Genomic DNA, 24,891 nt, shown 5'->3' with positions numbered 1-24,891 from the left:
AATTTCAAATACTTTGGCCATTTTCTGCCCCTCTCTGTTTACTTTGTGGCCACACTGGCCTTTCCTTTCCATCACATCCCATCTACAACAACAAACCAATCAAAATGCAAAGTGGAGAAAGTGCTTGATAAATGTTCTTCCACCAAGCACAGACAAAGGATTTTGGGGAATCTCCTTGAAACCACTTATACAATAAAGAGATGGTGGGTTGTATTGTGTGTTTTATGGTGCTGAACAGCTTTGTGGGATGCACTCTTCTATCCAATCAAATTACAGCTCTCCTAATGTTTTAGTGTGTTTAGGATCATCGCCCACACCCTGTAAACCACTTCTCAGCCGATGGGGTGCGAAGAGAAATTTCAGAGAGAGGGTCTGCCCAAGAGGCCTCCAAACCAAAACCTCTCAATGCAGGGCCTTGTGTGTTTCAGATGTACAGAGAGAGGACAAGAAAGAAAGAGAACCAAAAACCAAAGGCCAGAGCAAGCCTCTAATAACTTTGATCTGTGGCTCAAACATGGTTTGAGGTGGTAAAGTCATGTGCTGCGTGCAGAGGAGGGTAGAGTGCTGACTCACATTTGCACATGTTGGTCCTCTCTGTGGAGACCTCTCTGCAAGCAGACCTCTGTAACACTCTCCTAATCTCTCCACCATACAGCGACTTTTAGCATAACACACCCAAATTTCAGTCCAAATGGTCTGACGGTGTGCTTTTGAGTTGCATTGGATTTTGGACAAAAGAGAAGAATATGTGAATAAAAGATGCTTCAGTTTTACAGCATTAATATTGATCGCAGCAGCCTCAGAGAATAATTTTACTTCATATTAAAAGTTTAATTTCACTTTTAAAATCCTGGACCTTCAGAACTTTGTTGTCCATTCATGTACTGCTCTCCAATACCATCTGTCTAATAGAATCATAGATATAGCACCAGTTATAAGGTAAATTGGCTGTATTTATATGGCGCTTTCTTTGGCTTGTTGATCAAGTGCTTTCAAACTACGAGCCATATTCACCCAGTCACACACTCCTACAGCACATCTGAGTCTATACAGCGTTACGGGCTACGCATTGCTTTTTTTTCTCTATCGCAAACAGTCCCGCACCGATGGATGAACACAGGGTTCAGTGTGTTGCCCAAGGACAGTTTGACACGTGCTCCATGGAAGCTGGGAGTTGAACTGCCACCCATCCAACTGGCAGATGACTGATCTTACGACTGCTCCTCGCCACCCCCGCTGGAGTCACCGTTTTAAACAACATCTTTGTGGGTGCATCAAGGGATTTACGTGCAACTTTTGTGAAATTCTATTTGAATAACTCCGAGACATTTGTCATGCAGATTGATGAACAGTCAGAGAGATTCAAAACAGTGTAGAGAATGAAATCATTTCTGACACACCTGATGTCAACAGTCAGGTATAAAGGCTGGAGAGCCACTCGGCTCAGCTGATATTACAAACACAAAAACAAACGCACAGTCCTCACGCTGTGACTTGTACAGACACACAGTCCTAAATGCACACAAAGAAATGAATCCGCACGGCGTGTATTCTTTGGCTCCCTGCGTTGTACCTTTCATGAAGGTCTTAAATGCTTCAACAGATAAAGAACGGATGGCTGAGCAAATACTGTAAACAGATGAAAGAGTCTTTTTGTGCACATGAACACAAAAATATGCTCCCTCTCACTGCCATACAAGCTGATGTGTCTTCCAGGTATTTCTGTGACCTGATTTTAATCCACTGTGGCATATAGTGTTTTTTGAGGATTTCTCATATTTACAAACCTGATAGCCCAGGAGGCAAGCTGAGCACCCCAGTAATTAAACACCCTGGGAGGTCTGCAACTGAAATGTGTGAGAATATTTGCTCTATAGCAAGCAGTCACTGCCCCTGCCCCTTCATCTTCCCTCAACACACAAATGCCCGGCTACTCCACTTCCTCATTGCTGCTGGTTGAGATGAAGTCCTGTTGGCTTCAGCCTGGAGGTCACTGGTGAGAGATTTACATTAAAGGCAAAAAAAAAAAAAAAAAAGGAGTGGTGTGAGTGCTGAGGTTCACACTAGATTTGTGTAGGATGGGTACCGTGGGAAGTAGAGAGTAGGGACTGCACCATGTGCGGCACATTCATAAATCAATGCAAGATGAGTCACTGAAAGTAGCCAGTGGTGTGCTCTCTGGGTTACTGTCAACATGTTTACTACATGCAGCGTAGAAAAATGTGTGCCCATAGTAAATACGCATGAAGGGGTCAAGGACCAGAGCAAAATAAACCCTATCTATATTGTTTTCATTAATATAGGGAAAGGTAATCTTGAGGAAAAAAAAAGAAAATGTGCTTATGATCTGCAACTGACAGCAGGGGCCTGCTGTTTTGGAAGGGTGGTGGTATTGTTTTTTGTAGGGGGCTTACCTGAACAGGTGTCAGCTGGGCTCTGGGATCAAACACTCTCAACATCTTGTCCTAGCCATGCGCAGAAAAAAAAAAGAGAAACTTTAAATATGACAGAAATGTATACATGATCAAGCATTGTAGGATCAGTCAAAACTCAAGTGCCCTTTGTCTTAAATCAAGTATACATGATGAGTTTCATTCTCAGCCCAATCCGTGTGAACAGTACCTGAGCTTCAGTGGCAAATAATGTGTAAAGGCTCATGAGGAATAAAAAGTTCAGCACACAAATGAGGTCAAAGGGCTTGTGTGAGTTCAGGATTTGAAAATACCCTAAAAGAAAATGTGGAAGGATTTACATGCTTCTGGGTCAGCTGAATCATTTTCAAACAAATTAAATTGACATCTGAAATATTTAAGCTACATCTTGAAAGTATTAACAAAAGGTTCGCTGTACCTCAGTAGAATTCAAACAGTGAACAGCACAAGTTCTCAGAAGTTTCCCCATTTATCAGGGAAATCTAACGGACTCATCGTTAGCAAATCCAATCCAGTGAACTCTCCACGCCCTCATGCGCCATGACCCCGACCAGCCAAAACACACATTCGGCATCAATCAAAGGAGCCAATCAGAAAGACTCCTGTGTGATTGGAAGGAAATGGGGCCTAATGGGATCAGGCTGTGTGGGACATTGGTGTCTGCGGCCGTGTCACTCAATACTGCTGTGTGACTGTGATCACAGCACCAGGCTGACACACGGAGCTGATAGAAGGTAATACTTATAAGCACTTAGGCTAAACCATGAGCACACTTAACATATACATGTCAAAGGGAATCAAGAGGCTGACTATGACACAATAAAGCACACACAGACACGAAAACAATGAGGACCCCTGCAACATTTGTCTGCACTGAATATGGATTCAGACATCATATGTCTCCCATTAACAGCAGCAGGTTGTCTTATCTCGGCAAGATACTTGTCTAAGAATTTGATCAGAGCTTTAGCTGGACCCTCTCAGAAATCAAAGAGGGGATCTATTTGCTAGTTTTGACTTGAATACCAAACAATGTGCTCTTCTTTTTTTTTTTTTTTTGGTTGTCCATCTTGTCTGTGTGCGAGTGCAGCCCACCCACGAATATGATGCCCCTCAGCTATGTCTTCTGGCCTCTGTGACCTGGGACAAAGCCAAAGGCTCAGAGAGCAATCCAGGAGCAATACACACACACAAACACGCACATGCACATTTCCACCTCATGACCTTTGCTTAAGAGTCCACCTGCTGAAAAAAAAAATTAATAAAAATAATTTGGCCCAAGCCACCTCTGTAAGCTATCCGAGAGAGTACCTTTCTCTGGTAAATGTTTTTGATAGGCTCATCTGGTTATTTTGATAGATATCCAAAGAGGGCTGCTGCAAACGATCATTTCCATTATTGCAGCATGAGCACATTAATGTCTTAATTCATCCATTCTTTTGATCAAATCATTTCCAGCAACCCAAACTGATGTCCTAAAATGCCATTTGTTGAGGGAGCAACAATATAAAAAACATAATTTTCTGCTTGCTATCATGCTGACAAAACAAAGCAGAAACTAAAGAGGATATCAAAATGTGCACTGGCCAAAACTAACCCACAGTCAACTATCATCCGAACAATCTTGCACGAGCTGCATTCATTTACCAACTCTGTGACTGGTGATGAAGAACAACTAAACACACATATTTTCTGTACATACATATAAAAACATACATCCCCCTAATGAAAGCAGTTGTGTGGCATATCATCTTAAGGCTTCCAGCGTAAACAACACATCAGGGAAGAAACTATCTGGCTGTGCAAACACAAAAACGAGGGGCTATCCATGTACACATGTGTCCACCAAGTAACCACACACACTCATACAAGCAAACACGCTCTCTTGAGCCTATAACAATAACACATATAAAAAACACGCACCACCTAAACTCATAAATGCGCAGATGGGAGGGCCTGATTTGTATTTGTGTGTGTGCTGAGACAGCAGCTGTTTAATCAAAGAGGTGGAGCCTCCTTCTCAAGCTGCTGTTAATGAGTTCTCACCACAGGTCTGCTGCACACAACTTTCACATGTGCGTAAACACACACAGATGCTGGGAATCTTCACCCAGGGGTGCTCTCTGTCACTCGCTCAGCTCATCAAACACACAGCGCTGCCAGACTGCTGTTCCCAGTCTCCCATGGTTACCAGAGTCAAAGCCTGTTGCGAATGGCCCTGTGAGACTGTAGGATCTTCATCACTTATCCTTTGCACCAGGGGCAATACAGCATGGTGCAGAACTTTGTTATTATGTAACCTTCAGAATTCAAAGTGCACCACAAATCCAACAACACCTCATTTTTGAAAAGCTAACCACCGGCTCCTGTCCATCATTGAGGTAAACACAGGCTCGCCTCCACGTCTGCTCACTGCTACTTGGGGATCTTGTTCCCTTTTACTGAATGCTGCCTTTCTCTCTAAAAGTGTGTCATAAATATAGTTCTCTCCAGGTCCAAATGAGGCCTGTCATGATTCCGGCTCTTTAGGGAGGTGGTCTCCTCTTCATCTTCCCCCAACCAAGCACTGTGCCCCAATGTTTACCCTATAGGAGGGCCTGAGATTGAACCCACATGTTGGCGAGCTCTATTTGCTTTAATAACTTGGATTGGAGAGATTGAATGGGGCCTTTCTAGTTAAATGACACCAGAGCCCAACAGGGCTGGACCCTTGGAGGCCCCTCGGTTCCCCAATACACGCTTTCTTCTCAGGTGTCTTGTTCTTTTCGGCTACACTGAAGCCGACAGCATTGGTAGCTCTGATGAGGACGATTATTCTGTCAGGGATGTCATGATTTGGACAGAGCTCATGATTGGTGGAATAATTTGTCAGAGCAAAGACAAACAAGGGGAACTGGACCAACAATCATATCAATTAAGTAGATGCACGTGGTACATTTCAGTGTCAAAGGTTGTTTGGCTTGTAGCTGGAGTAAGCACATCATGTCTTGTTTGATGTATAAACCAGGGGCCTCCGACTCATTTTTTTAGAAAAGAAAAAAATACAGTGCGAGGTTCAAACGGCAGCCGGTGCACTCTGAGTTTGGAAAATCAGAAGCTTTACTAAAAAGTGAGCTAAAACTACAAGATAAGAGAGTCTTTAACCATCTGATATTAACTGCGTCACACACCGACTTTATGGCAACTGTCGACAATGTAACGTTCGCTCGAGCCGCAATACAACTTTTTAGGTTTGAGTCGTTTTCAAACGCAAAAAACTTGCTTTACCAGGGGGCCCCCATTCAAAGAGATTTCTAGCTTTAGCTCGCCTGTCGGGAAAGTTCCTGATTCTCCAAAGAGCACTCAGACTGGTGTCATCTGCAAGTAAGACGCTAACAAATCATAAATATGAAACATCCCTTTAACCTCCACTTGTGAAAAAGTCTGGCTCCTCCAATGAAACAACTTATAAATCCCCTCTTTCTCTTCCCCTTCCTCTTCAACTCCCGTCACCTCCCTCTTTCGCCCTTCCCCTTAGTCATAAATATGCACTTTATCTCTCGAAGCAATTGGATCAGTTCCTTCTGCCTGTGCTCTACAAAACTTCTACACATGGGAAAGAAGTGATAGTCGTCAGAAGCCGAGTAAACGTGCACCAAAATTCAGGGGTCAGGTAAGGTTGAGGCAAATTTAATGCCCTGATATATTAAACCTTAACACGCAGCCTACTGCTATTTTTAAAGTCCTAATTTCCAAGTGACTACAGTTCCCAATTTAATGAGGAAAATCTCCTCAGGCCCTCTATAAATTATTTTGGCGTCACTATTACAATACTAAAAAAAAAAAAAAAAAAAAAACAGGTAATTAAATCTTTACATTTAAGTGCCATCCAAGTTTATCCTTTTTTCCTAGAAAATATCGTTCACCAACTCCTAATTCATTATGTAATGGGATTCCCACCCTTTTTTTTTATGAGTTTCACCCTTAAATGAGACATTAAATGAGCCGAAGAGACAGCTGCGCTCCATGTGGGGCACTAGCTCCATCTAGTGGTCACAGACTGCAACTGCAACAATCAGACCTTGATGCATCCAGGCTTTAAATGCTTGAGGTAACAAAAAAAAATAAAAATACAGCTTTTAAAATTGAACATGAGCCATGCAGTACAGGGTGGGCTGTACTCACCTTGCAGGAAGATGCCAGCAGGGAGCCATCCCGTTTCCAGCTCAGACTCTGCACCTGGTCGCTGTGCTGTTCCAGAGCTGCAGACACACAGATGTTCAGTGAGAGAAATAAGCAAAGGAAAAACACTGTGTTCCGGTTAAGTATGAACAAAAGGAAAATCTCAGAAGAAAATCTCAGAAAATGAGAAAACATGACAACAAATGTAATGAACACAAAGCAATGGCACATACACAGACAAGACAAAAAAAATACAAAAGACAGAATTCTCAAGAGGTCAATGAGGCGCAGGACATGAAGCTATAAATCAAGCACAAAGAATTCAGAAAACACAACAATAAAAGTATGGATGATTTACACTGAAGGATGGCCCTCCAGTTCAGGCATACGTGAGAAATTCTGAGCATGATACACATAAAACTGCAGTGCCTTAAAGCGAGCACAGCGCAGCTTGTGTAAATTGTTCAGTTTCACCGTGACACCAAACAGATGAAAAATAAAAAATGAAGGGCGCTCTTGTTAAGACATTTACATACTTGTAGAGGGGAAAACGAGAACCAAAACTCAGTTAAAGACACGTTTTGGCCTTTAGATGATATACCTTAACCACACGTGAGAAGAGAACTACAAATGAAAGTGATGAAAAACATTGGGGGGTGGATACAGCTCATGAAAAGCTGGGTCAGCAGTGAGCAGCAGCAGCCAGGCCAGCTGTAATGGGATGGGTGAAGGAGGAGTGTAGTGTTTGTGGGAGGGGAGTGGAGGGGAGGGTGAGGCCAGAGGATAGTGACTATATCCTGAGGCCAGTCCAGGGAGACTGGGATCAAGACTGCAAATTAAAACATTACCTCTGCTGCTCCAGCTCTTAGACAGAGCCACAGGGCTGTAAAACGTAGGCAGTGTCAGTCAGACATTCTCCAACGAAAAAAAGGGCAACCAACTACTTCCCCCATTCTGAATTTATGCTAATGTTACACACAGAAACAAAACATGCCACAACATAAACTGAAGATTAACTGACAGAGACTGAAATGTTACATGTAAAGACACAGTACAAAATGCACAATAACGACTTTGAGATGTCTTTAATTTGAACCTTTTTTTTTTTTTCCCCCAGCAGCAGTTACCTGCTAAAGGTGCATCGTGGCGGCTGGTGTCCCAAATCAGAGCACATTTAGTGGTGCCAATAGCCAGCAAGCCAGAGGAGGTGGGGTGGAAGTGCAGCAGCTCCAGCCTGCCCTGACCTGGATGCAACGTCAGCTCTGGACTGCTGGGCTGCTCCTGCTCTGGTTCACACAAACGCCACAGCTTCACCTGCACACACACACACACACACACACACACACACACACACACACACACACACACACACACACACACACACACAGAGGGAAAGAAATGAAGGCCATGGCTTCTTTTCTCTTCACCATCGAAATTCTCAGGAAATAAGTCGTCGCATCTGGGTGCCAGTCCTCTCCTTCACATATGTTTATGATCACTCTACTCAGAATCAAGTCATGACGGTCTCTAAATGTTGAAACAACACGGAATAATGTGGGGTTCGGATCAGGGCTGGATTTCCAGCGGATGCCGACAAATCAGTTTGGCCGAATAATAATGAGTTCATTGTTAAGTAAGTAAACTGGAAAAACTGGACTGGTAAAAAAAAATATTGCCCGCTGACACAAGATAAAGAAAAGTAAAAGTGCTTTGCAGATGCTGGGCACTGCAGATCAGGTCAGTGTGTGTATGTGTGTTGGGGTCTGTGTGCGGCAACAGTTGGATGAGTTTGCGCAGGTCTGAGGTAAACCGAGCTGCTGAATTTGAAGATGCAGTTCCACTCTCAGCACATTCAGTAAGCTAGAGCACCTGTGGCTAAGAACAATGTGCTGAGACAAGAGAGTCTTCTTTGAAAGAGGGTTCCCGTTGCATTCAAAGCGCTACCAAGAACAACAGAGCTTGGAGGCTGGAAAATGAAATTATGTTAAGTATACTGAGAGAGGAAAATGCAAGATGAAAGGGACGAAGAAGTGGGGAAGAGGAAATAGGACGCAAAAAAGCTCACCGTTTCATCTCTGGAGCAGGTTGCCAAGAGACTTTCATCAAAAGGAGAAAAGTCCATATCAGTCAGCAGATCTGATGGAAAGGAGGGAAAATGTATGCAAGTTAAAAAGCAGATCTGGGTCACAGCTCTGCTTTTTAACGACATTTCACTTTTGAAATCGTTGTTAAAGCAGCTGATTAAAAACAATGTGATCTCACATTATTACAAATAAACATTGCGCAGTTTTTTGGCACATCCCACATGTAATTTCTACACACTTTTTTGTGTGTTGTTCTAAAGGACAAACCAAATGGTTAGGATAAAACTCCAGAGCAACATGTCATTCCTAAAGAGAATAAGGTGTTAAGTTACACACATACAGTAAAAAACAAACAAAAAAATGCATAAGACATGAAATACCCTGAAATATTACTCATACAGTCTCATGAGAATAGGCTGGAGGAAAAGGGAAAAAAAAAAAAAAAAAACTACCAGAATGACAGGACATCTGGGTGACTGTCCACTGGCCATTTGAACCAGGTTTGACTGAAGTCAGGCCCACCATACCTCCACCTGCAGACACACAGAGTACAGATATAAAAAAAAAAAAGAAAATGGCATGGATTATACTTTTTCTAATCAAGAAGATTGCACATGCAATTATTGATCAGTATCACCATTTATCAGCCATATGCAACATTTATCAGAGTTTTGTGAGGGATCTTATCTTTCAAATTTCCTCTCTGAGACCACAGAGTGGCTAATGAGCTCAAATGGACATTGAAGATCATGCTTTTGAATTGAATTTACTGACTAACATATTCAGAACTGAACTGAACTTGGTTGAATGCAAACTCGAACTGGGCTAAAAGTAGTAACAGCAGAGACGTATCTCTACTTCAAAAAAGTGTTGCTGTTCAACTACACGTTTATATCCATACCAGCCTGCTCAGTATTGAAAGCCACCAGCTTGGAGCTTGCTTTGATGTGGTTCCCCTGGCAGGAAAAGGAACCAGCACGAACATTGTTGATCCATTCCTAGATTTAAAGACATGGAGAGCATGAGTAAAAGATCATGGCGAATTAGAGTGCAATATATGCAAAAATAATAAAATGAACACAACCAACTAGCAACACTGAGGAATCCAGTTTGTTTTATAGGGTTCAAGAGCACACATGCCCAAGCTGCAGTAACAACCAAAAAAGAAAAAGAAAAGTGAACCCTGCAATAAACAGGAAGGATGTAGTTCAGTGCGCACAGACACACATGCACACTTTAACTGCCTCAGAATGAGCAAAGTGCTGAGGAAGTGGAAGGGCTCCCTACATTGCACAGCAGAGAACTCTTATAACCTCTTGCGTAACATGAATAAGGCAAAAGCAGCATGAGGACAGTGCGTCTGTACAACATGCTCCAACAACTAAGGCTGAGCTGCTCCACTGAAAACTAAAAGCAACAGTGATAGACAGTGTGCCTTTCTTTTTCTAAGAGGACACTTAACAGCTCCAACAGCTTTAATAAGGTAAGACACAGTGAGGCTCTGTTTACGGCACCATACAGTCCTAAGCACCCTTTGTAAGTAAATGCATATTTCAAAAGGATATCTTCTACACCCGTCTCTGTCAAAAAAAGAAGTGGACAACACATAAAAACTTAATAAATCCTTACCTAATAAATAATAATGTCCTTCACTTGATATAACCACATATAATGCTGATCATGATAAGGGTTACTACTAGTAACTGATTTTACTCCTTGGTGGATCTGACAGGCGCTTGTATTCAACAAGTTTTTTTCCAAGGACACAAAAGCTACTTCGTGCTCATCAGTTTTAAGTTAAGGAGATTTTATGAATGCACTATGACCAATGAGAACAATATATAGTATGGGTTTTCCTATAATAAATAGTTTAAGTCTCTCAGGACTGATTAGTTAGTCATTGCAGTGTCTGCCATATAGCCATAAAAAACAAAAGTGATGTGACACTAAAAAGTGTTCACAGTGGCAGTTTGTATCTGTAAAATGGAAAGGGGGCCTACATTTGTTTCAATACAACTCCTATGATTAATCACACAACCAGTCTGGGATCATCTGAGGATAGAAAGATGCACCCTGCTTTGCTTTCTTGTCTCCCTCCTCCCCCATAAGCCAGCCTCTCTCCTAACTTTGTCTCCTGTCCCATTTTCCCTTTTGCTCCGAGTTTGAAACGACAGCAAAAGAGCACATGACTACAGTACTGGAATAGCTTAATGCCCACGTGAATTGCTAATTTAACATTCACAGGAGCACGGCACCACCTGCTGTATGTGCAGAGATTGGAGAGGTACCGAGACCATCAACTGTCTCTGTGCATGCCAGGCATTTTTTTACAATCTCAGTGAAAACAAAGTAGGGGATTACATACACCACATCAGAGAAAGGGGAGCTGCAGGCGCTGCAACGTGGAACTAATGGGCTCAAAGGACGAGAAAAAAAATTGCAGATTTGTATGCAAAACGTAAAGTCTGGTCCAGACATGTCGACTCTTACAACCTATGACAGCTATCGCTGTAAAACAGGCATCGGGACAGCTGTAGCGCTGCTGGTATTTACAATTCTGATTTTAATCTTTCTCTTTGCCTGGCATGAGAAATCTCAGCAGAGCAAAGCAAGACTCTGAGTGAACCAAACGCAAGCGATGAGAAAATTGAACTGCCGTAATTTAAGCGTGATGATGGGCGTCACTGCAACATCCTATGGAGGTTAGCATCCCCATGCATTCACGTGGCTGGTTGTTTTTACAACTGATCCGCTGTCTGTGTAAATCAAGCATGTGAATCGACACTTTCGTCCCCTCTCTTATATTAAGGCTTCCAGATGCAGGAAGTTCAACATCCTTTGTGGCAAGCAGGCGTCCCCCCCAAAGTAGCTCAGCTAATTACCAGTGCTAATGTTAGCCAGGAGATCTGTTTTTACCCAAAGGCGCAAGTGCTACTCACATCTTTCTTGGCAATTTTCTGAGTGGTGTTTTTGAATTTGGAGGTCTTAAAACGATTCATGCTGCCCTCTCAAATTGACTTTCGTGCCTTCCGGGTGTCTCTGTCGAGCTGGTTGGTACTGCAGAGTGCTCCTGCTACAGCTGACAGATCAGGTTCGCCCTGTGGTGTACGCTCGTTTTGCTCCATCGAGCTGTCCGATTGGGCGGCTATTTATCTTTCCCAATGCCATTCCACAGAACTCTTCACTGCGTGCTAACCCGGGTGTTAAAACATTTGCATAATTTCTTACTTGTCACATGTATTTGCTGATTTAATGATATTGTCTGGAAAGGTTTTGTTGCTCTTGATTTATATCTAATGTGTCCGCTAGGGTAGAGTTTGTTAAAAAAAAAAAAAAAACGAAATAGAGAGAGAGAAAGTTAAACTTCTCCAACTTGTTTTAGTGACAAAGCAAGAATTTCGAGCTCTCTCTCAGTGACGCCCACCCCGTTCCAGACATGCGCAGTGTGTCCAGAGCGGCGGCCACTGTAGGAATGATGGCGTCCTCGGCTGTCCGCTGCTCTTCACGCTGGGTTACTGTCGTCGTGTCCTCTGGATGTCGGAGGGCTGGCGGTGCCGTTCTCTCGTCTGACCATGGATGGGCCAGGCGGTTTTCTACACTGGGAGTGGAAAAACTCCGGTGTGGAGCGAGCCTGGGGTGCAGCGGAGCAGGGAAAGCGTTGACATTGAGAGGGCTGTCAGGTGAGCCATTTGATATTGGCCTGAGCTAAGCTAGGCTAGGCTAAATTGCTGTAATTTATCGTTTACTTAAGTGACGCAGAGTACAGTAACTACATGAAAATGAATGAGTATCTTGTCAAGCGAACTGTGACAGTAAGTTTAGCTTGTAACACTTAAGCAGTTACTTTAAAGCACACGAAGATTTGTTGATCAGAGGTGATGTAATCAATCCTGCTAACTTTGCGATCATCAAGTGGCAGGGCTCGTGTAGCAGCAAATTCTGTGTACTGGTTAAAATTTTAGGCTGTTGCAAACGTTTTATCTTGCTATTTGCATGCATTTTGATTGTGTCACCACATAAAGTGGTGCCATGGTGTTTACACTGGGTTAGAGTTTGATCAGATCCTGCAACCCTGATATAGGAAACTATGTAGATAGTGTTTATCATCTTTGATCAGGTAAATTGTTCGTGCTAATACAGGCACATCTATATACTAATGTTGATGTTGCTATAACTATCAACATTTGTGAACTTCTTAGTAGTTTGTACATTATGTAGACTTTTCCATAAGCAGCCATCAATAATTGTGGCCATGTTTAAGTGATGTTTAGGAAAAAAATTACTTTCATCAACATCACAACATATGCAGTATATGATAAATCATTTGAGCAATGACAATTTGGCAGACATTTCTACAGTATGTGGGCGTTCTAAAGGTGGTGGAATTGTACAGTTAGTTGGGATGCAGCTGCAGCACATGGCGACAGCTCTTGTTGATCACATTAACGTACCCTCTCATCCCGCTGGACACCTTTCAGGCGTCAAGTCCCCCCATGCTGTCTACACACTGTCCTTTCACACAAGTGCCCCTTCCAGCAGCAAGCAGGACTTCTACCAGATTTTAGGGGTACCTCGCACAGCAACCCAGAAAGAAATCAAGAAAGCCTACTACCAGGTTCGTTGCTGACTGACATACAAGGACAGCTTGTGATAGTTGTAAGATGGGCTGACATCATATTTGTTGTACCTCAGATGGCAAAAAAGTATCACCCTGATACCAACAAAGATGACCCACAGGCTAAGGAAAAATTTGCTCAGCTGGCTGAAGCATATGAGGTTTGGTTCTGACTTTTTTTTGTTTGTTTTTTTCAAGCATTCCCCCAACACTGTGTATTTGTTTCCATCGTGTGCTGTGGCTTGAATCTATGAAAAGTGATACTTTCCTGTAATTATTTCTTTTTAGTTTGAGTCGTCTTACACCTTCCCCTTTGTCCTTCACAGGTTCTTAGTGACGAAGGGAAAAGGAAGCAGTATGACACATACGGCACAGCTGGCTTTGACGCTGGTCAGGCGGGTCGAGGGCAGCAGTACTGGGGTGGACAGAGCAGCAACGTGGACCCCGAGGAGCTTTTCCGCAAAATCTTTGGAGAGTTTTCGGGAGGCCGCGGCTTTGGGGACTTTAACGCCATATTTGATCAGCCACAGGAGGTTAGTGCAATCCTACAAAGTGAGAGTGAAAGTAAAGCCAAGAAGAACCTTTGATTGTTTCCTAGAGAGGTGCGCTGGCAGTTTTATTGGTTGCATATTCATACTAAAGAATCTCTGGCTCCCTCTGTTTTTGGTGCAGTATGTTATGGAGCTGACTTTCACTCAGGCAGCAAAGGGAGTCAACAAAGAGATGTCCTTTAACATAGACACAACCTGCCAGCGTTGTGATGGTAAGGGCCACGAGCCAGGCACCAAGGTTCAGCACTGCAACCACTGCAACGGCTCCGGCATGGTAAGGACTCTGATGCACTTTGTATCTTTGAATTCTATTGATGTTATTTTTCTAAACACGTGCTTTCCTCCCTACAGGAAACGGTAAATACGGGCCCGTTTGTGATGCGCTCTACATGTCGTCGCTGTGGTGGCAAAGGCACAGTCATTTCCACCCCCTGTCACTCTTGCCACGGCGCTGGGCAGACCAAGCAGAGGAAGACTGTGATGGTTCCTGTGCCCGCAGGTCAGTCTCACTCCAGAATCGGTTTAGCTGAGTATTGGAGAGTGTTGGCCCTTGCCAGAAGTAGAATTTGGTGCAGGGTTTTATTGTTTAACATAATAAAAGATGCAGGTGCATGGACAGAATTGTGATCTGTAAAAACGATTATTGTTCTTTCTTTTGGCAAATTTTTGTGAAGCCACAGTAACTGCAGCTGAAGTTTCACATTGAGATATTAAAGTACTTTAATCCTGCCTGAATTTGTAAGCTTGGCAAAGTCTTTTTACACGTTTCTAGTAAAATGTTTAATATACTTTGAGTTAGATTTTTTTTTTTTGGTTCCTTTATTACCATATGCCTCTTAACTGAAAACATGACAATATTTCCCTACCAGAGACTAAAGTAGCTGTGAAATAACGGCAGTGTGTAGTCGTGTGAACCCCTGGAATAGAAAATCCACATATTTAGGCTTTTCATGAAGAATAAGACGAGTAAATTTACACCTGTTGCTATCTTTTATTTACACAGTATGCAATAAAGCTCTGGCCACCTTTCAACCCTGTAGCAATTGTTACTTTGTTGCAAATTCTTTCCTAGAAAACAAGTCAAATCAATAGAGGTCGTGTTTTATTTGCTGTCAGGACTCCTATTTCTGAATTTGACTGGTGTTGTCAGACCTGCTCAAATACAAATCCATTTTAACCATTGCACTCGTTGTTGGCTTTTAGGAGTAGAGGATGGACAGACAGTCAGAATGCCAGTTGGAAAGAAAGAGATCTTCATCACATTTCGGGTTAGTGTTCACTGAATGTCTGCTGCTGATCTCACAGCAGAACTAAACTAGATTTAAATGATCTTATGTGGATGAGTTTGAAACAATGAACTGTCTGATGTGTGATTTTATAAATCTGTGGTGTGCTGCTTTTTGAAATTTGAATGCTTTGACGACATTTGCGATTGCGATGTGTCCAGGTCCAGAAAAGCCCCACGTTCAGAAGGGATGGTGCAGACATCCACTCTGATGTTTTTGTCTCTGTGGCTCAAGCCATCCTGGGTGGAACAGCTAGAGCACCAGGCCTTTATGAAACACTCAATCTGTCAGTAAGTGGACAAAGTCTCTCCACTTAACCGAGTCATATGGGGACGTTTCAGTCTCATACACTTTAATTACTGACTGGGACATTTTCTTTTTCAGATCCCTGCTGGAATCCAGACGGACCAGAGAATCCGCTTGACAGGGAAAGGTATCGCCCGTGTCACTGGCTATGGCTTCGGAGATCACTACATCCATGTCAAAATTAAAATACCCAAGTAAGACAACTTTTTTTTCCCCCTCAGCTTTGAACCCGAATACGGTGGGTTGTCATCGTCTTCATCATCGTTGAAACCTGTTTCCCCAAACACACCAAAAAATGAAATGTTGTCGTTTTGTGCAGGACTCTGACTGACCGACAGAAAGCTCTGGTGACGAGCTACGCTGAAGACGAGACGGACATAGAGGGAACGGTGAACGGTGTCACTGCCACCAGCACAGGTATAAGGACATGCTCCCTGAAAATAACTTTATTTCTTAGCTAGCTGAAACTGTCTCCTTTTACGTGATACACATCGCTGGTCAGGTGAAAAGGGGTTTAAACAAGGGTACTTAGATGCATTATTAATCTCTGTCCAGGTGGGGGCAGCAGTGCTAAACGGTCTTAAGCAGGGCAAAGCAGGCATGTCAAGAAGGAAGCAGAGTTGCAACAACAGGGGGGCTTCTTCTCCAAATTAAAGAATTTGCTTTGTACTTCTTGACAGCCACAAACCAGGTAGGAGTTCTTATCAATTTATCTCAAATAACTACCTCCTGGTCGACCTTTTCCATGCTTATGAGGCTTATTGCTGCACTTTTTGGCACTTCTCTATCTGGTTTGTGGCTATCATAAAAACTGAATTATGCTCCCGGGCATTAAGTTAAATAGATGGCCAGTTTTTGGGATTTTGTAATCACCTGCTCTTAACCTTTTTTCTTTTCAAGGTAAAAGATCCTGGAACTGAGACTTCGTCAGTGGTTCAGATGGCAGAGAGGACAGCGTAAAGCAAGAGCAGCCACTTTGTAAAGAAAGTGAAAAGGGACGTAGAACTGCTGGATGTTGGCTGTGGTCTCCAAGTATTTTTTGGGGGGGAAGATGGATCATTACAGACCTACCTACTCAACACTGTAGTGAAAATAAAAAGCCACAGGATTATCTACTCTGCTCCTCTGCGCCAGTGGATCCACAGACATGAAGGTGTGCCAGTTCGCAGATCACTGGTTTTTCAGATATCTATGAAGGCCTGTGTGGCTGCAAAGACGTTCTCATTGCACTTCTGCTGGTTGCCAAAATCTAATCGTGGTGATGGCACAGTTGAGAAAAAAAAATATTGTACTGAAGAAGACATAAAATACAATCTAAATTTTTATTTAGGATTTAAAAATCCCATGACTAACTTCTGTAGCCATCAGTTGTGTTTTCAAGCATAGGTGTATGTCTTGCCTGCACTATGAGTTCTTACTGGTTAAGTGCATAGATATCTTTGTTTTCCTTGATGTTGGTTTAAACTGTGAGTTTAGACTTTCCTGATCTGTGAACAATGATTTCTCTGATCTGTCTCTCTTCAACCCCTTCGCATTGTAACCAAGAAACCATTTTAGCTCTCAACAAGAATCACATTCGAACCTACAGAGTTGTAGAACATGCATTCATGCATGAATCAAACAAAAGGCAACATACTGTACAGCTATATAATAAAGCTTTGTTCTGGGAGAAGCCTCCATTGCATATGAATAAATGAAGATGCGATTTAGGCACAGGACAACAAATGTCTCTACTAGCCTGCATGTCAATCTGTGAGCATCACCTAAAACTGCATTATCTGGTGCTAAGTATCACCAATGTCCTCAGGGTTCATTCGCTGGTGACAATGAATATCTGAATAAAATGTCACGTCATTCCATTCGACAGTTACTAAGAAATTTCAGCTTGGACCAAATGAATCATCCATGTTCAGCATGATCAGAGACAGCTTGAGAACATTTTAACAAATTTTAAGTTTAAATAGCTTAAATTCCCTCCAAAATAACCAGATACTTAAATCTTTGTGTTAAAAAAAATAAAAACACCAGGCCAGTGAATCAGGTTTATTATTTTAGTATGAAGAGTAATAAACTTTAATTTAATGATCAACAACACAATATAATCCTGGATCTTCACTCTGTGGCAAATAAAAGCTTCAGTTAGGTATGCAAAAGGAATTGGGAGCAGAGTAAATCGAGACAAATTGGTTAAACATCTTTATTTATGGGCATAACCAACTGTACTTCTGAGATTCCTGAAAAAGTCCAAAATTGCCAAAAATATTCCCGCATTACATCTGCATCAAATGAATGAAATAAAACGCGTAACGACAAAAGTTTGTCAGGCGGTTCCACTATTGGTCCACCGGGGGCGATTCTTTGTATAAACCCTGAGACTCTCAGAGACACGGTCAACTGCTCTGCCATGTCTGTGATCAAGCAGCTGCAACTCTCCTGTTTACCGACGAAGAAATACTGCACATTGATTTGTGAATAAATGCATCATGCAAATACACCGCATGTGCATCAGGCTGACGTGTAGCCAACAGAGTTCTTTTGGTATTCTGTGTTATAATTGCTTGAAGACAATTAAGCAAAAAATTTATAAAATGTCACCACCATGTCAGGTTAAACCGTCACTAAACAGTCCCATTGCACACACAGGCACCATGAAATATTTCTCCTCATTTGTGGTGCAAAAAAAACCACACAGAAGCGAGCACTGACAGGAATATTTCTCCTACAGGAAAGACCTCATAGATTAGCGATAATGCGCAGTGGTATATTCACACCATTAACAGAAGCGCAGCAGCTAAAAAGTCCATTAATTAGAAGCAGATAATAAACCAGAACACCCACATGCGTTTAGCCATCATGCAGCTGCTCTACGTGTCCGTTACAAAAACAGACTTAAAAACACAAACAAAAAAACCTTATTACTGAAGGACAAATCGGCTATTTTAACACTTTATGTCCCAACTTTGGCTCCGGTAGCAGATAAAACTGAGTAAGCAGTTAACTATTAACTAATTAAGCTGCACAATTAGATTAATAGGCAGTTTTTGTTTTCTTTAAAGATAAGTCATTACATAATTCTTAATCTGATGAAGATTATGGGCGAACATGCTGGAGACATAATACTCTGTATCATCACTAGTATCTAAAATAGTCACTCGTCAAAGAGAGCTTTTTGGTCCCCATCACCTGTCTCACAGTACACTTGGAAGAAAGTTCTTGGGAACATTTCAAGCTCAAGAATGAATAATGAAATGTGACAGTTTTCACATAATGTTTGTGTAAAAACAAATAATACAGTATAAGATATAAGAATACATTTCTCTATAAATCTATTTTCTTGTTGCCATATTAAAGATAGTCTGTTAGGCATGAAGCCACAGGGCAGAAAACACGCACAGTATGTTTACCATCACCATGGATTCATTAGCTAATGTACCACATCATATAGTCAATTACAGCTTTGGAGGGGGAAAATAAATAAATAAATGTCACTTCAAGCTAGGCCCACAACAATAATTATGTTATTGAGTAATTTAATGATAAATGCACCAGCACAAACACACAGCAACAATGAACAAGGTGAAGTGAAGAGAATGTGTTATTTGAGGCAAATAAGTGTTTTTGCTAATACCCGATTCCAAACCCTATTGCACTCAGTCATAATAGGGTTTGGGAATAAGAGGTCTGGGTTTGTTTTAAAGCTCTACAGCAGAGTTCTGATGTTAGAACTGTTTCCGTTTAAGCTGAATAGAAGTGGACCACATAAAAGGCAAAGAAGCAGGAATTTGCTGAAAAACGCTGACAATGAAGCTGATGGCAATACAACCAGCCCCAAAAGTTCCTATTAACACGAGTTCTAACCGTTAAGAAACCGAATTGGCAGCCCGTTCAGGAATTTATGGCTCATTTAACCCCTGGACCAAATGTTTAACGTTCACCTTGGTGCAATTTTGGCTAAAAGAGCACGAATAAATACATATCTTAATCTCTTAGGAATTAAAACTTCAATTCGCTTTTAAAGGGTGAGCTTGCATTACTATTGTGCTACCTTTGTCATTTTATCAGTGATATACATTTATCTCAAAATATAATGTTTCACAATTACAATCTAGGACAATATATCCGTCACCTCGACAAAACACTTTGGACCCAAACCCTGCTTTGGCCAGACAGCAGCTGCAGCAGGTGTTGGGATGCGACCAAACACAATGGAAGGACAGCACATCGGAGGTAGAGAAATAAAAATGTATATATGAAAAATTGTAGGAGGTTGTGCTTTATGGATGGAACGGACATTATAATGGTCCTATGAATCGTTTAACTGAAATTACGCTGCTAGAAAGAAAAATAAAGCACTCAAAAAACACACGGCTCTGATGGGAATGTTTGTACGAAATGATCAACAGTTTGTGGAAATTTCCTGGTGCCTTTACTGTGCTTCCTTCACCACTTCTTTGTCTCAAATTTGCCATGCAACAGACTGATCGCTGGTTCACATCAGATACCATGCAGCTAATCCAGCCAAGGCAGCAAACCAAGTGGCAAACAGCACCTGTCCTGTTGGATGTCTGAGAACAGCCATGGCCATCTGACAAGCGTATGCCGTTCCACCCGATGCCGCTGAGACACAAAGGAGGCAAAAACTTAGTTGGCAAACCTAGACTCAGCATCATTTCAGGTTTGTAGTACCGAAAACAGCACAATGTTTACCCATTTTGGCAGCATGGTAGGGACATTTGTTGATATCTCCATCCATTGCTCCATGAACAGACATGCCAGCATCTAAAACATCCTCCTGGATGGTTTTGCCGATCTCTTCCAACTCCTCAAACACCTTTAAAAATAAAAATAAAGTCTTTAAGTTTGTATTTGCATTTAATCTGGATAAAACTATCACATTTTTGCCTTTAGGAATACACACAATACCTTATTTTTTCATTTCTAGCAACCGCTCAAAACATAAACAAACTCACTATAATGAAATCAAGACTTACAGTAGGTCATTTCAACCAACACCACAAGTGACCAGATCACCAGATCTAGATGTCTGGCCTCTCACCTGCATGTTGAAATGAAAGGCTCTGACAGCCTCATCCACCAGTCTCTTCTTAGTCTGCATGTTCAGTTCCAGCTCATTCATCCGACTTCGGTACAGCTGCTTGAATGCCTTAGCACTATGGATGCCATCGAACTGGTAGAACTCAAGGCCCTCTCCTGTGGGCGGCAGCTTCAAAGCTCTCTGTGCCACCTTCTTCAGCACCTGGCCCCCAGAAAGGTCCCCCATATAACGGGTGTAGGCGTGGGCCACCAGCAACACCGGGTCTTCCTGCCCCACCTCGTGGATGCGGTCAACATAGCGTTGAGTAGCTTGGGAGCAGCTGACCTGGCTCTTCCATTCTGGACCATAAAAGTACTCGAGGTCACGGGCCAGAGCTTCATGGCGGTTCAGCTCCACGGGAAAATAAAGAGGAGCAAAGTGGGGATGGTCCTTGTTCCTTTCGATCTCCTCCTCCATGGCAGTGTACGTGTAGTAAAGCGCCACAGCACCAAGCTAAGTGGACAAAATGTTTAAAAAAAAAAAAATAAACACTGATGGAAAAATATTCATATTTGTCGGTCATTAACTGCTCTTTTTAAACAGATTTCTTCATCTTCATCAGCTGTAGATTTATCACATTTACCTTATTTTCTAAGTACTATTTGACATTAAAACCAGTTTTCGTCAATCTGACCTTGAAGAGTTCTTTGCGGATGCGTCCCCTGAGGAAATCTTTCACAAACTGCGTGTTCTCAGCCTTTTCGTGAACTTCCTTGGTCCCTGCTCCCAGCATCTCAGAGAGGTCCTCTGGACTGAGCAAGTAAAAGAAAAACAAAGAAACTGTGCATTTGATAGAACCACAGCATCATAATCAATATTGTATTCTTCTTACAGTAATAAAAAGGAAGTTACAAAACTACTGGGAAATTTACCTGAGGGCGTTTTCTTTCTCCTCATAACCAGTCCCAGCTCCATTGGACATCTTCGCTGTTGTCTCCTTCTTCTCCATTAATATTTATGGTGAGATCTTTCCTCAACCGAGTTCACCTTCAAGTAAAAGGGAATAAAAGAGGCAGCAAAATGAGATTCAAAGATTAGAATCTTGCCATTAATAATCACCTGTTATTATGACAGTCATTAGTGCAAAATGGTCTCACCAACAGCTCTAATGAAAAGACAAACATCCAGTGAACATTTGATTACAGAACCGTAGCGCTCACCTAAGAGGCAGCGGAGGCCTGATCAGAAAACAGGTGGAGCGAAAATCACGCCTCTCCTCTCGATGCTGAGCTGATGGTCAACGGAAATTTGCCTTCCACCAGCTGATCACTAAAAGGAATTCAACACTTTAACAGAGCGATACTGAATAAAGTTCCTCTAGTAGAGCCACGTTTGTTTACAAAGACAGCCTTCAATAACATCCAGACTTGAACTGCATGAAACAGTCCTACAAAAAGCAGCTCAAACAACAAAGCACGGACGGGCCTTCTGGCGTTTACCCGAGGTCTCAGAGACTATAATGTAGATACATCGAGCTAGTGCTGCACGTACTGACTGAGAAAGTGATGTCACTTATTGAAGTTCATTTTATTTAGAAATGAAAATCTTGTGCCACTTTTTTTTCACCGTACAAACGCTTCCAATAATACTAATTTCATCTTAACTTAGCAGTAACACCACATTTGACAACCACAGCTAACTTTACTTTACTAGCTAAGTCAGCTAAAAGCAGGCTAACGTAGCACTGCTCATAAACTCATTTATGATTTGGCGAACGGCGTTGTAACACTGTATTGTTTTCGTTTCTATTCATCTGTATATTTTGCTAAATAGAACGCGATGGTCTTGTAAATTACTGAGCGCAACAAACCTTCCCCTTGGCTGAGTGACAGGCGATTTACAAGAGTCAGAATGTGAACGTCCGTCGGAACATTACCCTTCACAGTATGTCCCTACCCGGCCTTTATAGTCAGGTGCTTCACTACCGGAAGCGCCTTCGTAAATCTGTAGTTCTCAACACATACATTTGTAGTTCTAATGACTACAAACTACAAATAGCATGTTACAAAAAAAAAATTGAAATACATTTAGGAACAGTACATCTTGTATGTAGCCATTTCAAAAAAATATTCAAATTCACATATTTGACATTTCCTATTTGTTTTCTATAGAGTTGCTACATTATTAACATACAGTAGTTGCACATTCATTAATTTAATTTTAATTTTTTTTTTTTTATTATTATTTTTTTCTTAAACCCATCCACCGCCCCACCCCCCTCCTAATGGAGGACCTTTTTTCTTCTTTATCCTTTTCTTTTCTTTTTCTTTTCTTTTTTTTTCTTTTTTTTCCTTTTTAATTAAAGGATAAGACCGGTTTTTTGACATTGGGCCCTTGATTTCACATTATAACATGATGTTCTACTCACCCCTGCTTGTTGTTTGTCATTTGGAGCTGTTCCGAAGATATTCGCGAGGCGTCTGGCTGCTCTCTTGAGATATTCGGCCATGAAACGGTTTCCTATGGGCAAGCTCATACAGGCACAAACTATGCTGTTTATAATTTATTAATTACTCTACACCAGCACTGATAACGTGGAGGTGCGTCGCTTACTTAAAAAAATCCGGGTTACTAATTTTGAATTTTAGCCGAATGAATAAATAGGCAGCAGGTCTGTGGGGGTAACACCCACTTTACGACAAAAAAATCTAAATTACAATAACCCGGATTTTTTTAAGTAAGCGACGCACCTCCACGTTATCAGTTCTAGTGTAGAGTAATTAATAAATTATAAACAGCATAGTTTGTGCCTGTATGAGCTTGCCCATAGGAAACCGTTTCATGGCCGAATATCTCAAGAGAGCAGCCAGACGCCTCGCGAATATCTTCGGAACAGCTCCAAATGACAAACAACAAGCAGGGGTGAGTAGAACATCATGTTATAATGTGAAATCAAGGGCCCAATGTCAAAAAACCGGTCTTATCCTTTAAGTCTATAACATAGATCAAAACACAATTTACATAGGCTGTTTCACTCATAAGATTAAAACTATAGAAATTGTACAGATAATAATAATGAGAAAGGTTAGGATAATAAAATAATGATAATAATAATACAAAACAATAAATAAATGTAAAAATAAAAAAAACATTAAAGTAAAAGAATAAATGATCACTATAACAAAAAAACATTTTATAGCAAATCTATCTTTTTTGAGTTACTTTTTAGGCTAGTTTATTATTTTTTCTTTGACTCAGTTTTCCCAATATTCCCCCTCTATAAGTTTAATCCATCGTTTTCCATACATTTCATTATTACCTCCATATGTCATCCCACATTCAATTTTACAATATAGTTTAACATAATTCATAAACCTTTTGATATTTAATCTATTCTTACATTTTGAACCAAAAATAAACATTTTCCCAAGTAAAAGGATAATATTTTGTATGCCTTCTGCCTCTGCCAGGTTACCAAATAGCACCGTAAACAGACCTGTATATAGTTGGATACCGTGTACAGACAACCAATTTTCAACCTCAAACCAAAACACCCCAGAGGTTGCACAGTACCAAAAAAGATGTTCCACTGTCTCCTCCTCTTCTTGACAGAATCGACAGTTCGGGGATGGTTCTATTTCCCACACATACAACATTTTTTTTGTTTCCAAAAATTTATAAAACATTTTGTATTGGAAATATCTTATTTTATTATCTAGTGTTGCTTTGTATAGTGTTATAACAACATATTTCCATGGTATTGGAGTATCCAGCTGACGTTCCCAGTAGTCAATATATTTATAAGGAATATCTGTGAGTTTACTGTTCACCAAATTGAAGTTATACATCTCTTTATTTATTTATTTTTTTGTGATCCACTTACCCAATTTTATATAGGGCCTGCATACCCATTGTGATACAGAGAAACTTTTTATTTTTCTTTTCCAAGTTCGAGGTATCGATCCTACCAGCTGGTTATACTGATGCAGTGTGCCTACAAGTACAGTGGTTTGTTATTTGTTTCAGTTGCTCCTTTGGCCAACAGATGGAACACACAGATAAATAAGCTTGAAAATTAATTTACTCATTTTAATTATTTTTGCTAATATAAAGCCTTGATTATGGTTTATACTGAACATGATCTGTAATACTATTTGAACTTTTTCTTATGCATGGTCATTTTTTTTGTTAATGCCAGAGAAATTCATACATCACTACAAATGTGGATTCATACTGGATTTCCTTTTCAACTAATAAAATTCACTCGGCTCCGCAGCAAATCTGTACATACAAAATAAAGTATTCAAAATTTCTCCAGTTTTTTCGCCTTTGTTTAAAACCTTTTACCTTTTGCAGAAACCCCTGTTGTACTCCAAGGATATACTGAAATGATTAAATATGTGTTGGCTTTGCTCAACCAC

The 24,891-nt window shown here is 41.2% G+C and overlaps 3 protein-coding genes across 4 annotated transcripts in view; 1 reads left to right on the top strand and 2 right to left on the bottom strand.

Annotated features, from left to right (window-relative positions):
* coro7 (coronin 7) overlaps positions 1 to 11,808 on the bottom strand; it is a 109,976-nt gene extending 98,168 nt beyond the window's left edge. The window contains exons 1-7 of the mRNA XM_075454675.1: positions 11,617 to 11,808; positions 9,579 to 9,675; positions 9,130 to 9,210; positions 8,659 to 8,729; positions 7,721 to 7,907; positions 6,597 to 6,673; positions 2,415 to 2,465 (exon numbers count right to left, since the gene is read on the bottom strand). Coding sequence (XP_075310790.1) covers positions 2,415 to 2,465; positions 6,597 to 6,673; positions 7,721 to 7,907; positions 8,659 to 8,729; positions 9,130 to 9,210; positions 9,579 to 9,675; positions 11,617 to 11,676 — 624 coding nt within the window. The 5' untranslated portion in view covers positions 11,677 to 11,808. The remainder of the gene's footprint in view (positions 1 to 2,414; positions 2,466 to 6,596; positions 6,674 to 7,720; positions 7,908 to 8,658; positions 8,730 to 9,129; positions 9,211 to 9,578; positions 9,676 to 11,616) is intronic.
* Positions 11,809 to 12,117: 309 nt separating this feature from the next.
* dnaja3a (DnaJ heat shock protein family (Hsp40) member A3a) lies at positions 12,118 to 17,107 on the top strand. Of its 2 annotated transcripts, XR_012768151.1 has the most exons (12): positions 12,118 to 12,357; positions 13,156 to 13,292; positions 13,370 to 13,453; positions 13,619 to 13,825; positions 13,965 to 14,117; positions 14,195 to 14,342; positions 15,047 to 15,111; positions 15,291 to 15,419; positions 15,514 to 15,629; positions 15,755 to 15,852; positions 15,991 to 16,126; positions 16,336 to 17,107. XR_012768151.1 is itself a non-coding variant. In XM_075454676.1 (11 exons), exons 1-11 carry the CDS (start codon positions 12,150 to 12,152, stop codon positions 16,353 to 16,355), a joined length of 1,365 nt encoding a protein of 454 aa, XP_075310791.1. In that variant the 5' UTR covers positions 12,118 to 12,149; the 3' UTR covers positions 16,356 to 17,107. The 2 variants fall into 2 exon arrangements, 1 of the variants encoding a protein (XP_075310791.1); XM_075454676.1 differs by lacking the exon at positions 15,991 to 16,126.
* Positions 17,108 to 17,618: 511 nt separating this feature from the next.
* Positions 17,619 to 22,427, bottom strand: hmox2b (heme oxygenase 2b). Its single transcript, XM_075454680.1, has 7 exons — positions 22,341 to 22,427; positions 21,691 to 21,799; positions 21,403 to 21,517; positions 21,165 to 21,282; positions 20,492 to 20,983; positions 20,143 to 20,266; positions 17,619 to 20,052 (listed from the first exon to the last, which is right to left on the bottom strand). The coding sequence occupies exons 3-7, from the start codon at positions 21,477 to 21,479 to the stop codon at positions 19,925 to 19,927; spliced, it is 939 nt and encodes a 312-aa protein (XP_075310795.1). The 5' UTR covers positions 21,480 to 21,517; positions 21,691 to 21,799; positions 22,341 to 22,427; the 3' UTR covers positions 17,619 to 19,924.
* Positions 22,428 to 24,891: the final 2,464 nt, after the last annotated feature.

The sequence above is a fragment of the Odontesthes bonariensis genome, chromosome 21 (genome assembly GCF_027942865.1).
Source record: "Odontesthes bonariensis isolate fOdoBon6 chromosome 21, fOdoBon6.hap1, whole genome shotgun sequence".
Classification (NCBI taxonomy): domain Eukaryota; kingdom Metazoa; phylum Chordata; class Actinopteri; order Atheriniformes; family Atherinopsidae; genus Odontesthes; species Odontesthes bonariensis.
Note: the sequence above shows the minus strand (reverse complement) of the source record. Positions and strands in the feature narration are given on the sequence as shown.